Raw genomic sequence first — 16690 nt, forward strand, 5'->3', positions numbered from 1 at the left:
CGCGCCTACCAAGTCCTTACTATCGCGCCACGCTAGGTTTGGGAGCCGTCTTTCACTCATGGGTGAGCACTTGCGCGCCATTGAAGAACAAGAGAAAGCGAGAGTGGATATGGAGGTCAACCGCACCGTCGGCCCCCGATACCCCTATGAACTAGCCGTAGCCATAGTTGGCCTACTGCTGGGCGCCGTGACTGTGCTATTTTTCGGCTGGCGCCGATATCAGTTGTCGCTCGCCAGCGTTACCCAACGCTTAGTTGAACTGGAAGGCAGATTAGCTTTGCATGAAGCTGAAGTGGAGGGACGGTTGTAATCCGACCCCCCAAACACAGAACAACTTATTTCAGTTTTGGTTTGTGTCATTATTCTTATTCCTAACTTTTTTTTCTCTTCTTTTTCCTCCCTTATATGTAGTCGGTCCGGTATTTTATGTGTGGTTTTTCTGCTGTTAAAGTTAGAGTGTTGAATTGGTTTCATGTATGTTAATTAGAACGAGACATTAGGCCCGTCTAGTTTCTGCTCGAGGGAAAGTGCGATCGGGTCGAGTCGCCGGCTGAGGAGGGGGATGTAGCGAATGGTTTCTTGCTAGTTCAAGAAATACGAGAGTGGCGTGAGAGAGAGAGCTTTGACGCCCGTTCTCACCCTCCGTTATGGATGTAATGGAGAGACTCGCCATCCGTCAGCTATGGTCATGTTACTTCCTCCAATCGCTTAGCCTTGAATGGACGGAAGAGCCGAACGATGAAAAAGCCAGGGGGACTGGAGTAGGGGGCAGTCTTGTGTTAGTCGTGAGTTATTTTCATTCTCTTTGCTAAGCGTAGTTAGTTTTTCTGTCTTGGTGTTACCCTCTTCTATTGCATCTTGTGTACTTGTGAGTGTTGATCGAAAACCCCTAATAAATAGTGTTACCCCGTGATCGCTCGTGACAATATGGAGACACCTGTTGAGGGTGAAAAGAATGACGTAAGGATTGGACTCGCACAGGCGGAGCTTATTGAGTTTAGTTCACAAGAGCATTGGTTAAGTTCCCGCAGGGTTATCGAGAGGTTTACCGATCGATAGCCGGCAATGAACGTCATCGTCGACAGTTGCCCTCTATTCCAAGACTGGATGTGCGACAAAGATTAGACAACGGTGTAGTTTTTGCATCTATATAAGGGGCTGCTCAGCCGTTTCAATACACTCATTTTCTTCACCGAACCACCGCGTACAGTCACTGTGTTTCTAACCTCCCCTGTCTTGGATTCACCGTTAAGGTCCCGACACTCGTCTCGCCGCCGTTCCTTCTAAGCCTGCCAGCCGTCAGCCCTCAGCACAATATTCTCGTTCCGAACCCCTTCCGGGCAAGCTTGCCAAGGAGTCTTCGCCGAAGCCGTACGAGCGCCACCAGTCATCACCGCAAGAGTAATACTCGAAGCATCGAATCAATGCGAGCCCGATAAGGCTAGCGCTTATCCTCGGCACTGTTCTAGCCCGATAAAGGCGAAAGCAAGACCGAAGACAACCAGTTGTAGTTCGATAAGGGCGAAAGCTGTTGTCGTTAGAGTGTGCTACGGTACTTGCTCATAAGTTCACTCACAGCCAGCAAGGATAGTTCGGCAGTCTTACCCCCGTAAGGCCCGACTATAATTCTGCACCAACAGTCTCTGGCCCTTTGTAATAATATTCCTGAAACAGCCATCCAATACAGTAAGGTTTTGCTAAACTGGTACAGTGTCAACTATCATTGTTTAACGAGGTGGATGATCACCTATGTGGTTTCTTCCCTCTTTAATGCTATTCAAGTCAACCAATAAAAAGTTAGTTTTCTATCAGGCTATTTGTTGTAGTCAATAGGTTGGCACTGGGCAGCTGGTTTTAGTTTTCGATGGTAGGCTCCTATAAGTAAAAAAGGTGCCAAAGTTAAACTATACACAACTTGTTGTGTCACGAATGCCTACGCTTTCAGGCAACTTTTCTTATCGTGATGTGTAAGCGTGTCCAAGGCTCTTTCACTCAAACGAGTGCGCAAAGTACCCCAGTGTGTGTACAGTATCCTGCACAAAAAAAAGAACAGTGATTTTTTAAAAGCCATCTGAACAAAAAGAAATGTGTTTAGACTTAAAAACCCAACCCTACTTATGAATGTTTAGTAGGGCGTTACCTTTCCGACGATATTTTTATTTTGATGACGGCGTTTATTGATCGGGGTTTTCCTACATGCAAAAACCATAGGTAATCTTTATTTGAGGGGGAAAAAATATTTAGGGATTGCGCCGCGGGAAAAAGCGTGAAAAACACAACTTTTGCTTACTTTTTCACCAATCGCAAGCCTATCGTACTCATGAAAATAACGGCGTTTTTGGAAATGAAATCTAGTGTTATAAACAATCTTTCCTGAAAAAATCGCCTGCCAAAAATGAAGTTTAGGGGTCGCGCGTCACACATATATATGAATATTTAAGAAAAAATCATGATTTTTTCGTTTAACTCCTATTTTTTACTGAACTATAACTGCTGTCACAGAATTCTTTCTACCCGTGGTAGATATCAGTAATAATAATATTTACCTAAAATTTCAAAGAAATCGGAAGAAATTTTGGGGTCCCGCGGGTCTTATTTCACACAAAATGCAACGTCTAATAAAAATTTTTATAGTCAAGTTTTATTAGTCTTAGTTATTGAAATAAAAAACACCAATAAGAAAACAAACAAAATTAAGTAAAAATCAGAAATTTAAAAGAGACTTTTGGGTTAAAGATGAAAATTGTTGCCTATGATTTTCGACACATTGTAGTAAAAATTTAAATTTGGCTTTAAATCTTGGGTTATGTAGGAGAAATCTTAGACATTTTATTTAAAGATTTTTTAAAATGTTTAATAATAATTAAATTAAAATAAAAAAATGATTTGATGTTGAGTTATTGTGATGATTTATTGATTGAGTTCCTTATTTGTAAATTAAATGCTGTCGTTGATGATGAAGAGATGAGGTCACCCTCTTCACGCTTTTGAACCATACCATTTCAATGCCATGGAGAAGAGCATAATGAAATTTAAAAAGGAAATTCATGCTGACTAACATTTGAATATAAAGAGGCAAAGTGTTTAAATACATCACATGGTTTGGGTTATGGCAAAGAATAATAGCAGGTGACGGTTCTCGTCACATTACTTCTCCTTCTTAGACAAGGAAATGTGGTCGAAAATATTTTTGATTCCTTGCGGAAATCAGAAATATTTTACAGAAATAGGCTAACTATGACGTAAAAATAGGACAATTTAAAAAATTTAAAAACGGGCCTATTTCGTAGGGTACTATTTTGTAGGGTTCTTTTTGACGGGTCTATTTCGTATGGTCCTATTTCGTCCGAGCCTTTTTCACCAACTACCGGCAGTTGGCTAGGATTCTTTTAAACATCTTGCCCAGGCAGTATGTGATTAGTACTGGGCGGTACAAGTTGGGTCTTTCGACTGGTTCATGTTGTTTTAGGAGCCGGATCACCACAGCTTTCTTCCATAATTCGGGAACATTCGCGCTTTTTGTTAATGTGTTGAAGAGGTGTAATAGGGAAGTCTTGTTGGCCGCTGAGAAGTTTTTGAGCATCTTGTTTTGAATTTGGTCTAGGCCCACAGCATTACTTTTTGACATAGGGATTGATCTTTCCAATTCTTTGTGGGTAATCACATCGTTGAGAAGGTTGGGGGTGTGCGAGTTTATTTTGTTGTGGATCATGGCTTCAAAGGATCTGTGTTGGTGAATGTCCTTAGGTTTTGCGCCACTGAAGATCATTAGTGTTGAAATAATTATAAAAGACTTAAGCAAGAGTTACTGCTGGTCTTACCGTAGTGGAGTTTCACTTTATTAGCATGAACAACTAAATACAGAAAGTGTTATACACGTGTGCTTGGCACAGCCGATGCAACAAGAGACTGAGTATTTTACAGTCGTCTTCCCCCTCTGACATCTTGTGCTTACGCACTGCACTACTGCTGTTTAGTTACAACCCTCACGATAGCCCAGAGAAGACCTGCCGCAATCGCGATTGAAAAATAATCGCGATTGAAATTCTGATTAAAATTTTAATCGGTGATTAAATCATTTAAAAATGATCGAAATAGGCGATTTAATAAAAAAAAAATCGATTTCGATTATTTTTGCGATTATTTAGCGACATATATGAACGGAAAGTGAATGTTTGTGAATAGATTTACACATATCTCGTGACGGTTTAAGCTAAATTCTTTAAAGAGTTGTTAGTATTTTTGAATGTCGAAATTGGAAGAAAAGCTTGAGATGGCTAGTGCAGAAACGTCTGAAAATGAAAGCGGTAGTAACCAACTTTCGAATTCCCTACATTGTGTAAAGAATCGAGATCTCTGACAACAGAGAAACGATGTCTTTCGACTTTCTAAAAAGTCACCCCTCTGGCGCCCCAAGCAATACGGGGAGTTGACCGTTGCGGAAAATGCCCCCTTGTTCTCGAACAAAGAAGAAGGTCAAGTTGACCGTTGGAAAGGACGCTACCACGACCCCCACGCCAACCAAGGAAAAATGCTTCCTCAAGACCTAATAAATAGAACTAGATTTAGCTCGCCCCTCCAGTCTTCTGTTAGCATTCTCGCTAGTTATTCCTGTCTGTCCCGGCCTGTTCCAGCCCTACTGTGCCTACAAAATACAACATGCGGTAAAGTCAAACAAAGATTCTCTATTTACATTAAATTCTTGTGATAGTTTGCACGCTCCACGCGCGTGTAAACCATTACATTGGTGGCAGCGACTATCATACTCGTGTGTCTTATCCTTCAAATTGCTGCATGATTTATTTTGGCTCCAGGACCCCCGTGTGGTCATTTCCGGATGAGTTTTACATTATACGTTTAACGTCATTCCGAAGCGGCTGTCGAAAGATTTAGCGATCGTATGTACACGGCGTGGATCTTGTCAGTCGGGTTAGGGATTGATTCTCAGTATATTGCTGGCTTTCAGTGACATACGCGAGAGTAAATCAAAAACTTTCTTAATGGCTATGCCGGCAAGAAAGCAACTTTAACCACCCTCCAATCGTGAAAAGGGGTATAATGCGCCACGCACACACGTTGTATAGCAGTTCTGTTGGTCTTCAGCTAACTCTGCCATTTTTTGTATAACCTGTATAGCAGTTCTGTTGGTCTTCAGCTAACTCTGCCATTTTTGGATAACCTGTATAGCAGTTCTGTTGGTCTTCAGCTAACTCTGCCATTTTTTGTATAACTTAGATAGCAGTTTTGTTGGTCTTCAGCCAACTCTGCCATTTTTTTTCTCCATCCATTTTTTTCCTCCCTCTGCAAAGCATCGCCGCCATTTTTTTTCGGTGATGCGCTTTACGACCAACGAAAACCCCTCGTCAACGAATGACCAATGCAAAGCCAGTAATTCTAAGGCGAAATCAGACAAGCCGGGAATTATTTTTTTTTCAACTCACCGAGAAGGTCTATTTTAATTGTTCTCCCAAAACAGCTGGCTCTGCCAATTGTTAGGTCGAAGCTGATTTCCTCCTTACGTTAACTGTCTTTTTTTTTCTCCCCATCCATTTTTTTCGCTCTCTGCAAAGCATCGCCGCCATTTTCTTTTTTTCGGTGATGCGCTTTACGACCACCGAAAACCCCTCGTCAACGAATGATCAATGCAAAGCCAGTAATTCTAAGGCGAAATCAGACAAGCCGGGAATTCTTTTTTTTCCAACTCACCGAGAAGGACTTTTTAATTTGTTCTCCCAAAACAGCTGGCTCTGCCAATTGTTAGGTCGAATTTGATTTCCTCCTTACGTTAACTGTTTTTTCTCCCCATCCATTTTTTCTCTCTCTGCAAAGCATCGCCGCCATTTTCTTTTTTCGGTGATGCGCTTTACGACCACCGAAAACCCCTCGCCAACGAATGACCAATGCAAAGCCAGTAATTCCAAGGTGAAATTAGACAAGCCGGGAATTCCTTTTTTCAACTCACTGAGAAGGTCAATTTTAATTGTTCTTCCAAAACAGCTGGCTCTGCCAATTGTTAAGTCGAGTTTGATTCCGCCTTACGTTAACTGATTCTTTCCTCCACCCATATTTTTTCTTCTTCTTTGCAAGCATCATCACCACCATTCTATTTTTACGGGATGCGATTTACGACCCCAGAAAACCCCTCGGCAACAAATGCCAATGCAGCGTCAGTAACTTTAAACCGAAGTCAGACAAGCCGGTTTCTTTTTTGAAACCCACTTGGAAAGCCCAATTGAATTTTCTCCCCAAATCAGCTGACCCCGCCAATAGTTAGTGCACAGTTTCATTACCTTCTTATCTATCGTCACCCCCACAGTTTTACAGCCTTGTTCAGCATAACGGTAATTTTTTTCCCCCTTTACGATATTTTTGGGGTGATACAATTTGCACCACCTGGATCGAATGCGTGCACCGTCCCGACCGCAGAAAACCACTCGCCAACTAATGGCCCACGCAACGCCAGTAGCCCCTAAAGCAAAATTAGGCAAGCCTAGCTTTTTCAACACACTCGGGAAGTCTATCTTGACCACTTTCTCTCCGAAATCAGCGGAACGACGCCAGCCCGTCGTTGACGACGACTGTTACTCAGACGACGACTATTACGAAGACGAGAACGACTACCTTGTCGAGCCTAAACCTCTGCCCGGAAATTTCTCGTTCGAAGAAACCCGTGCAGCATTTTTAAGTAAAGGAAAAGGTTTACATAGCCCGTCCAATCCAATCCGAAACTTGATCGGGGAAACGTCCAGTCAGCGTCAAGACGATAGGGCCCACGCCGTCAGCAAATCCCTACCTAGGACACCGGTCACCCATACTCGCCTTTATCCCGAATTAAACGCTGACGTGGAAGACGTCGAACTTCGCACCGAAGAGGCACCTGAGCAGTCGGGTCCGGGTCTAACGGTGCGGAAAAATCGCAACATCCGAGTAAAGGGCCAGCCGCCGACCCGAGTCAGTGAACGTAATCGAAACAAAGCTTTCCAGCCCCTTGTGCCAGAAACGATTAAACCTGTCGAGTCCACTCTGATTGACGACATCTATCTCAAACTCGAAAGCGATCCCGAGTCAGCAGAAGAGAACGACGATTTCAGCAGCGTGAAGTCTCATAACGATTTAGAAGTCGAGCAAGACCTTGAACGCACCAGAGAACGTGTCGAGGAAGATTTAAGAGGGAAAGAGAAAGTAGAAACGCCGGCCGACGACCAGTCACTCCCACCCCTTAAATATTCTTCGACGCCTATTAGCAGATATCAGAATTATTATACAGACCAATCACAACAAACGACAGAGAAACTAGCTCCTACTAATCAAGCAGGAACACAGACGATCCCCCCTTCAACCCGATTGGTGGGAACGCAGACGCCTCACCCGTGCACTCGACAAGTAAAAACTCAAACGACCCTTCCCCCTTCGAAAAACCCCAGCCGTCCTCGTCAAAACAAATAGAAACAAAGTTCACACCGTACAAAAGCGTAAATTTCAAATTGACCCCTTCTCAGCAAACGATCGACACGAACCCACCTAGACCAACGATGGCGCATCCAAACCCATATGAGACTTTGTACAAATGTCTGCGGGAGACAGGGGCGTCAAGAGAAGAAGCCGCAGCAGGAGCGAAAGCCGCCTTGGCATTGACAAAAACAGCTTGTGGCGCGAGCGAGTTCCGCGCGGTAGATATAGTCGAAAAAGAGGTCAACTACTCCACTGCTACGAACCAGAGCTATTACAATAGTCAAAAGTTATTGCAGAACCAGCAACAACAAACGATAGCGTTATTAGCTCAGGTACCCGCTTTCAATGGAATGGGGTCAACCAAATTTGAGGACTGGATACAACATTTTGAAAGGGTAGTCGACACTGCTGATTTTGAAGAAGGGAGAAAAATAAAACTTTTAGGCTCAAAGCTTTTTGGGTCTGCAGGGGACTGTATTACAACCTTCCAGCTAAACTATCCAAGGGAAGCAAAATCATTCGTTAAGGTTAAACAGAATCTCCATGAACGCTTCCACGGAGGGGATAACAGAAAAATGTACTTTACAGAGTTTAAAAATTGCATCCGTAATTCTGGGGAATCTATCAGGGACTACGCTTGCCGGTTACAGAAGCTTTACTCGTTTGCCTACCCAACGGAAGTAGGAAAGACAATTGATGCAGATGTCCTCAAATTAAGAGAGACTATGTTAATGGATGGCTTTCTGGGAGGGTTAAAATCCAACCTACGCGAAAGAATGAGTTTTAAAGACTATAGGAACTTAAATGACCTGGTAAAAGCAACAGAGAAATGTGCAGCTATCTTAAATGAAGCCAAACTAGAGAAACGGAGCGTCGAATTTGTCAACGCCGTTTCGGCAAATGCTAATGCCCAGGAATTGAGGGAAACAAAAAACGAGATCTTAGAACTAAAATCAGTCATTGAGCAGCTTTCGCAGAAAATGAGAGCCACCCAACTTACAGATAAGAGTCACGAGTCAATCAATGCCGTCGCCACGGGCCATAACGCACAATTAGCAGAAAGCAAACAGGAAATAGAGGAATTGAAAAACCTTTTGAAGGCTAGTAATAAGAGTTATAGCGATATGATGAAACAGTCCAGAGACTCAGAGAAAATGATGAGAAATCTGCAGCTCCAGGTCGCCGGTATGAGCCAAGCGATCCCCCAGGCTCAACCAATGAGACAGTATCAACAAAATCACAGTGGCCTGGTTACAGACAATAGTACTCGGGCTCCGCATCAACCGCCAGTACATCGTAATCCACCACCATTTTACAAGGATAATCACAATAATCCGGTTAATGGACCCCCCACAGAGGAGAGCGGTATTGTGCTTATTGCGCAAATAACGGCAGGAACCCAACAACTCACAACACTGACAAGTGTGGGTGGGGACCAAACGGGCCAACCTGCTTCAAATGCCATCAAGGTGGGCACATTGCGCGTGATTGCCCATCCGCACCACTTCGTTCCGACGCCCGATATGCGTCGCCAGCTCAGAATCCTGGTCAGCTCAACCCCTGGAATCAGGAAAACTAGAAGCCACCAATTGTAACGTGGGGCAAAACGGTGGGCCTTGTCCTAAACCCCGGCAGATTATTAATCAAGTAATAGAAACCAGAAAAAATAAAATACCACGGCTTCCCATCCAAGTTGGAAATGAGAAATTCAAGGGCCTTTTAGATAGTGGGGCGGGTAGAAGTTTAATTAAGACAGAAGTTTTTAACAGATTGAAGGAAGGTGTAATGAAGTTTACTGCTGACGTTCCGGTCGATTTATACGGTGTAGAGAACACCAGACTAGTTACAAGAGGGCTAGTGACCCTACAAGTTCAAGTTTTAGGCGATAATCTTCTGCAGGATTTTATCGTCGTTGATAGCATCAGCGAGGAGTGTATCTTAGGTTTAGATGCACTGTACGAGCACAAGTTCATCATTGATGGTAGCGAAAGGAGAATTTACCGAGTCAAACAAACCTTGAAACCGGACTCCTCGCCCACCATCGTAGCAAGAGAGAAGATCACGATCAAGCCCTTTAGTGCCACTGTCGTTGAATCGGAAGGGAATGGGGCTAAGCTACCTCCCAATCTTGCGTTTTTTTTCACAGAGGACCGGGACTGAACAGCGGATTACGAGTTGATCCTTTCATCAATAAAAGTAGTGAGGAGGCCGTTTTTACAATAGCGTTAGTTAATGAAACGAATAAACCCATCTCCCTGCCAAGGTATGAAATAATTGGAACGTTAGGATTTTGCCGGATAGAAAAAGATAATATCAATTATTGTGCTGAGCGCGAGCTGTCGTCCAGTGCTGTAGATTTTGACAACAATTTGCCACCTGATATGTCAGGAGTAGATAGAACCAGCATTACAAATTTTTTAATCGATAGAAAATCAATATTTGCCTCCACTACAGGAGAATTAGGGAAAACGGGGCTAGTAAAGCATCACATTAATACGGAAGGACAAGGACCCATTAGATTACGCCCCTATCGGATACACCAAAACGTAAAACCAGAGCTTGACAGTATTTTGCAGGAATTATTAGTTAACAAGATAATAAGGCCGTCCGTATCTCCATGGGCGGCCCCCGTAGTATTAGTAAAAAAGAAAAACGGAGGAATCCGACTCTGTATGGATTATAGAAAACTCAATGGTATAACAAAAAAAGATTCCTTTCCCTTGCCTAGAATAGACGATGTTCTAGACTTACTTCACGGGCAAAAGTATTTCACGACCTTAGATTTAGCTTCAGGCTATTGGCAGATAGAAATGGACGACAGCTCCAAAGAAAAGACAGCGTTCATAGTGGATAACAATCTCTACGAATGGAATAGGTTGTCGTTCGGGTTGACTAATGCGCCTGGCACATTTCAACGGTTAATGAATTATGTTTTACGTTCCGTCATCGGGAAAATATGTTTAGTTTATCTCGATGACATTATAGTCTTCTCAAAATCGAAAGAAGAACATTTAGTAAATTTAGGACGCATCTTCAACCTTTTAAAAGAAGCCGATTTAAAACTCGGCCTCTCAAAATGCAAATTCATGTGTGAATCAGTGCAATATCTAGGGCATGTGATTTCAGCCAATGGAATCGCCCCGGACCCAGAGAAAATTACACTGTTGAAAAATTATAAAAGGCCGACAACCATTGTAGAAATTCAATCGTTCTTAGGGCTCGCATCCTACTATCGGCGTTTTATCAAAAATTTCGCGGATATCGCGCATCCGTTAATAGAATTGACTAAAAAGAAAAAGGACAGGGATAATCACAACAAGAAAGTTAAGACAATTGTAAGAGAACAAAATGCTGGGGACGCCACCTTCACATGGGGAGAGGCCGAACAAAAGGCTTTCGAAACGTTGCGCGAATGTCTCATTACGCCACCTGTCGTCGCCTTCCCTGATTTCGATAAAGAGTTCCTTATTTTCACCGACGCTAGTAACTATGGGATCGGAGCGGTGCTCAGTCAAATTCAGGACGGGAAGGAAGTCGTGATTGCGTATTCGAGTAGACACTTGAATTCGGCGGAACGGAACTACTCAGCCATAGAGCGCGAAGCTTTAGCCATCGTTTATGGAATAAAAAGATACCGTCACTATTTACAGGACGACAAATTTGAAATCATTAGCGATCATAGACCACTCCAGTGGTTGCAAAACCATAAGGATGAGAAAAGCAGACTAGGTAGATGGGCGATTGAATTGTCGGCAGTCAAGTATAAAATTACTCACAAACCAGGAAAGGAGCACGCAAACGCAGACTTCTTCTCTCGTATTCGTGTTGTAACTGCCGAGGAACGAACGGATTTCACTGACAATATTATCGAGGAGCAACGAAAAGATGAAACTTGTGCAAAAATCATTCGTTATCTCAACGAAGGTACATTGTCCGAACAAGACGAATTGGAAAACCCAGACTGGATAAAGGAGATCGAACTGTTCCACATTAAACAAGGGGTTTTGAGGAGGGATTTTCTCCCACCATCGAAAAAAAGGAGGCAATTCATTCAAGAGCAAACGGTCATGCCGTATTCATTGAGGAAAAGTATTATTAAAGAATATCACGCTTCGCTATTAGCAGGGCACCTAGCCTTTTTACGAACGTATCTCCGGATACGGGATAAATACTATTGGCCCAACATGTTGCGTGATATCAAGGATTATTGTAAGTCATGCGAAGCTTGTGCGTTACAAAGACGGGTAGTAACGAGAGCGTTTTTACACCCGTTAGAGATCGCGACGGCTCCATTCGAAGTTATCGGCATGGATTTTCTAGGTCCGATTAAACCCGAATCCTCTAAAGGAAATAAATATGTACTCGTCATGACTGATGCTTTCTCTAAATGGACCGAGGTCGTAGCCTTGCCCGATCAAACGGCAGAAACGACCTGCCGGGCGCTGATGGACAAAATCGTTTTATATCATGGGCCCCCAAAAATTATCATAACAGATAGGGGGACGAATTTCACATCTCAATTATTCAACAGTTTATGTCAAGAGCTCAGGACTAAACATAAGACAACGACGGCGTATCATCCTCAATCGAATGGGATGACAGAACGCTTTAATAAAACAGTGGTGGACATGGTGCGAAAATATATTGCTAACGGCTTCGAGCAATGGGAAGAAGTCCTCGGCCCAATGGCCTCGGCATATAGAAACTCAGTACACTCTTCCACGATGGAGAGTCCGTATTTTTTAATTACAGCGAGGGACCCAAACATGGTTGTTGACAGGTTTTTAAGACCGGAACCGGAGTTAATCACCCCTCGTGATTACAAAAGCCAAACGATGCAACGGCTAAGAGAAGGTTTTGCGCTAGCCAGAGAAAACCTATTGGAAGCTAGAAGGCAGCAGAAGATCCAGTATGATAAGAGAGCCAAGGAAGAGAACTTTGAAGTAGGTGATCGCGTCCTCCTGGACGTAAGGGTCACTCAATTAGGAACGAGCAAAAAATTAAACCCTCGATATCAAGGCCCCTTTCGAGTTTCAAAAGTCTTCCCTAACCATACGGTGGAAATCCGTACGTACAATGGAAATGGTATCCAGCTTACGCACGTCAACCGCCTGAAGGCGTTGACAGAGTGCATGATTTGGAGAGATGAGGAATGCGTCGATTTCGACGATTTACGAGAGTCTAAGCTAAGAGCCACCAGGCTAAGAGAAGAGGACTCCGACAACGAAGAGGATCTTGCCGTCGTAGAAGCAGGAGATGAAGTCAATACCCCGGATCACGAAGGTGACAGGGAACTGATTGATTTGGACGCTGTCGCGCCGAATGACGTCAGAGACGTCCACTTAATTGATTTCGACCCTCTCATCCACTTGAACCAGGCGGCTACAAAAGAACCCAACGGATACCAGATCGAACCAAATCTGGGTCATGAGCCAAGTCGAGTTGACTGGTCAAACCTCCCCCCTCCGCTAACCCCCCTTAGAGTACCTCCAGCACCCCTGGAAGGAAGTAACACAATTGTACGCCCAAAAAGAGCTACTCGTCCTCCGGACAGGTTCCGAGACTTCCTATTAGATTAGCGATAAACACCCAGCCCCACTCCCATCTTCCTCTACCGTTGTATACTCGTCTTGTTCCGTAAAAAAATTTTTTTGTTGTTGTTTGCCCATTCAACATGTTAGTTCGGTATATCAGACTCAATTTGTCTTCTTCTCTAGTTATTTCGTGTTAGTTCTCCTCGCCAGCCTACACACGACAGGGGCCATCATGACCACTGTATGTGACTGTAGTAACGAGCGAAAGGATGGGTTCATCGCCTTCGACGATGAAGACTGCCTCCTGGGATCGGAAGATCCTGCCCCCCCAAAAAATGTTACGTACACCCTGTACTCCCATTTACCAGAAGTTAAACGATTCCCAGGACACGTTTGTCGCATGTGGGCGGTCACTCGATCTATCTTTACCGACTTCTTCGGTTGGCATTACACTACTGAAAGTAAATGGGCCGTTCCAGTATCCACTTCCGACTGTGAAGAAATGCGGGATCTAAGAAAATGCAAAAACGAGACAATGTACGCGAAAGGCAGTCACAAGTACACCTATGACGTGATACCCTCGTTACAGCCGGTTTGGATGACAAAACGTTGGGCCGTCACATTCCATTGTAAAATCGCGGAGGTCGCGCTGGAAAGTGAGTGTGACAATTGCACTATCAACTCCCCCGTCGGTACAATCGAATTCCCCTATAACGGATCCGTGACCAGAAACCTTCAAACACTTATTTGGGAAGACGCGTACAAAGAAAAAAACCCTGTGATCTCAAACTAGCAGGCGAATCGGTAAACGACGGCCTGTTGTACAAGACTCACGATCCAAAAATGCGGCGCTTACAGGATCGGATCAGCCAAACAGACTACCTCGTTAATGTTACGAAGGAATTAGAACGGTGTGGCAAATCCGCCTTGTTCAGCATAAATGGAATGGAAAAAATCCTGATTGTCATTAACATACCAACGCCGGAACTGTATACCTCATATGCCTCGGGTTTTACGAACGCTACAGAACCACTAGCCACTCCATTGTTAGTCGAAGTACACTCAAACGGGTCTTACGACAGCATCGATTCCCAGAATACCACAGAGCGTAAGATTCCTGCGTCATTAGCAGCAGAAATCAAGCAGGCGGCTCATCATCAATATACCAGGGATCTGGCACTAGACCAAGTAAATCGGCTGGCGAATGAAATTAGACGCCTCCAATGCGAGAACCGAAAAGCAACACGCAATAGTATCCTCTTGAGTGCTAAGAACGACGGGTGGTACGCGGCTACCCAACTTCAACTGCCTAGTTGTTCAAGATTAACGGTGTATGGAGCGCAGGTTGAGGTTGCACGTTGCGCACCTTTTAATGTATCCTTCGGGGCCGAGCGGACGAAATGTGGAAATCAGCCCCGTTTTATGAACTTCACAATAGCCCATAACGGATGGCAACTTGTTCCATATCACCCATGTTATTGGCCCGAACCTAACTACGTCAACTTTAATGGGAAAACTCACATCTACGCGGATGGTGGGTGGGTTCCGGTAATCACAACAGTTCCAACAAACGGCAGACGCCTGGTCGGATTGGCGACGTATGAAGCTGATAATTCTCTACAAAATTTTTTGCAAATGAATCCTGCGATGCAAAACGGGCCGTTAAGTCACGCGTCGGTGATGGCCGACATCTTGGCTTCTATTCATGAGCATTACGCAGAAGATAACTCACGTCAATTACTGACATCAAACGTACTCATTCATCACGGCGACGCACCGAACATTGACTTCGTCGCTAAGATCGGTGGATGGGTAAAGAATTTCGGAGCAGTCTCGGGATTTGGTGCGTTGTCAGTATTGGCCGTGAGATTTTGCGGAATCGGTTCGCTACTACTCAAGGCTTTCCCCCTCCTTTCCAAAATCCTCCAAATGACTTGTTTCAAAAAGCCTCCATTGGCCATCACCGCTGCAGATCTACCCATGTCCATCGACGTACAACCAATAGCAGTGACCAACCCATCCCAATCCACCGCATCCGCATCGGCAGCAGTTCCGCCACGCCGTACGCGACCACGCCAACCACGACCACCACACACGACTCAGGAAGGCGAGGCCTTCTTACCACGTAGACCACGATCACAGCCACGAAGAGTCGAATAAAATTGCCATAGTGTCGTTTTTCATCACTAGTACATTTCCTTTTCCCTTATAATTTTGCCACAGTGTTCCCTTTTTCTCAGTTCTTAACGTCGTCCCCTTATACTATCATTTCCTTTAGTAGTCGCCATAGTGTCGTTACATTTTTTTTCCCCATTGCTGTTTCATTTCCCTCCACTTATTCTACGTATAATTTGGTCACAGTGTGCCTTATTAATTCTTATCGTAATGCTTTTCACTCTCACTCTTCCAGCAGTAATCATCGCTCTGTTCTTTTCCGTTTTTTCTTTTATCGTGTTGCCATTGTTTGCGCTATTAATTTTGCACATAATTCTGCCACAGTGTCTCTTCTATGTTCGCGTTCGCTCCCTCTACTTCCGTATCCATTAAATTGCCATAGTGTCGTTTTCATCGCTAGCACATTTCCTTTTTACCTTATAATTTTGCCACAGTGTTCCCCTTTTTTTTCAGTTCTTAACGTCGTCCTCTTACACTATCATTTCCTTTAGTAGTCGCCATAGTGTCGTTACATTTTTTTCCCCATTGCTGTTTCATTTCCCTCCACTTATTCTACGTATAATTTTGTCACAGTGTGCCTTATTAATTCTTATCGTAATGCTTTTCCCTCTCACCCTTCCAGCAGTAATCATCGCTCTGTTCTTTCCGTTTTTTTTTCTCTTTCCTTTTTTATCGCGTTACCATTGGTTGCGCTATTCATTTTTTCACATAATTCTTTTCTATGTGCGCGTTTGCTCTCTCTACTTCCGTATCCATAAAATTGCCGCAGTTACTTCGCTGTTACTTTCCATTTTTTATTCTTATAGTGCCTCCTCCGGTTCTATCTTGCTCATCCGTCGCATTCCCTTGCTATTCGCATTCAGAAGCTGAGAGTGATTGTTGCGGGGCGCAACAATTGAGGAGGGGGGTGATGTAAAGAATCGAGATCTCTGACAACAGAGAAACGATGTCTTTCGACTTTCTAAAAAGTCACCCCTCTGGCGCCCCAAGCAATACGGGGAGTTGACCGTTGCGGAAAATGCCCCCTTGTTCTCGAACAAAGAAGAAGGTCAAGTTGACCGTTGGAAAGGACGCTACCACGACCCCCACGCCAACCAAGGAAAAATGCTTCCTCAAGACCTAATAAATAGAACTAGATTTAGCTCGCCCCTCCAGTCTTCTGTTAGCATTCTCGCTAGTTATTCCTGTCTGTCCCGGCCTGTTCCAGCCCTACTGTGCCTACAAAATACAACATGCGGTAAAGTCAAACAAAGATTCTCTATTTACATTAAATTCTTGTGATAGTTTGCACGCTCCACGCGCGTGTAAACCATTACAATTGTATAAGATAAATACCCAATAAAGTTTTGGTTTGAAACATGTTTGATTCTGTGTTGTGTAAGCTTTCCTTTCATATGTCATAAAAGTAGTACACAATCTACTAGAAGGCTTGCGTTACCCCCGCAATTTTTCAAGTTTCTTGGGAATGTATCAGGAAAACATGCAGGATATTATAGGTGTACATGGTAGAATCTATTGCAACGAAATAT

General features: G+C 43.8%; 2 protein-coding genes across 2 annotated transcripts; both read left to right on the plus strand.

The window, feature by feature from the left end:
- The first annotated feature begins 6444 nt into the window (after window positions 1-6444).
- LOC123471106 lies at window positions 6445-7446 on the plus strand. Its single transcript, XM_045172010.1, has one exon. It carries the CDS (start codon window positions 6445-6447, stop codon window positions 7444-7446), a length of 1002 nt encoding a protein of 333 aa, XP_045027945.1.
- A 5669-nt stretch (window positions 7447-13115) lies between these two features.
- LOC123471307 lies at window positions 13116-15674 on the plus strand. The gene is given in 2 exon segments (XM_045172526.1): window positions 13116-13753; window positions 13756-15674. Coding segments are annotated over 2 exon segments (1926 nt in total). The 5' UTR covers window positions 13116-13218; the 3' UTR covers window positions 15147-15674.
- The last annotated feature ends 1016 nt before the right edge of the window (window positions 15675-16690 follow it).

The sequence above is a fragment of the Daphnia magna genome, linkage group LG4 (assembly GCF_020631705.1).
Source record: "Daphnia magna isolate NIES linkage group LG4, ASM2063170v1.1, whole genome shotgun sequence".
Classification (NCBI taxonomy): domain Eukaryota; kingdom Metazoa; phylum Arthropoda; class Branchiopoda; order Diplostraca; family Daphniidae; genus Daphnia; species Daphnia magna.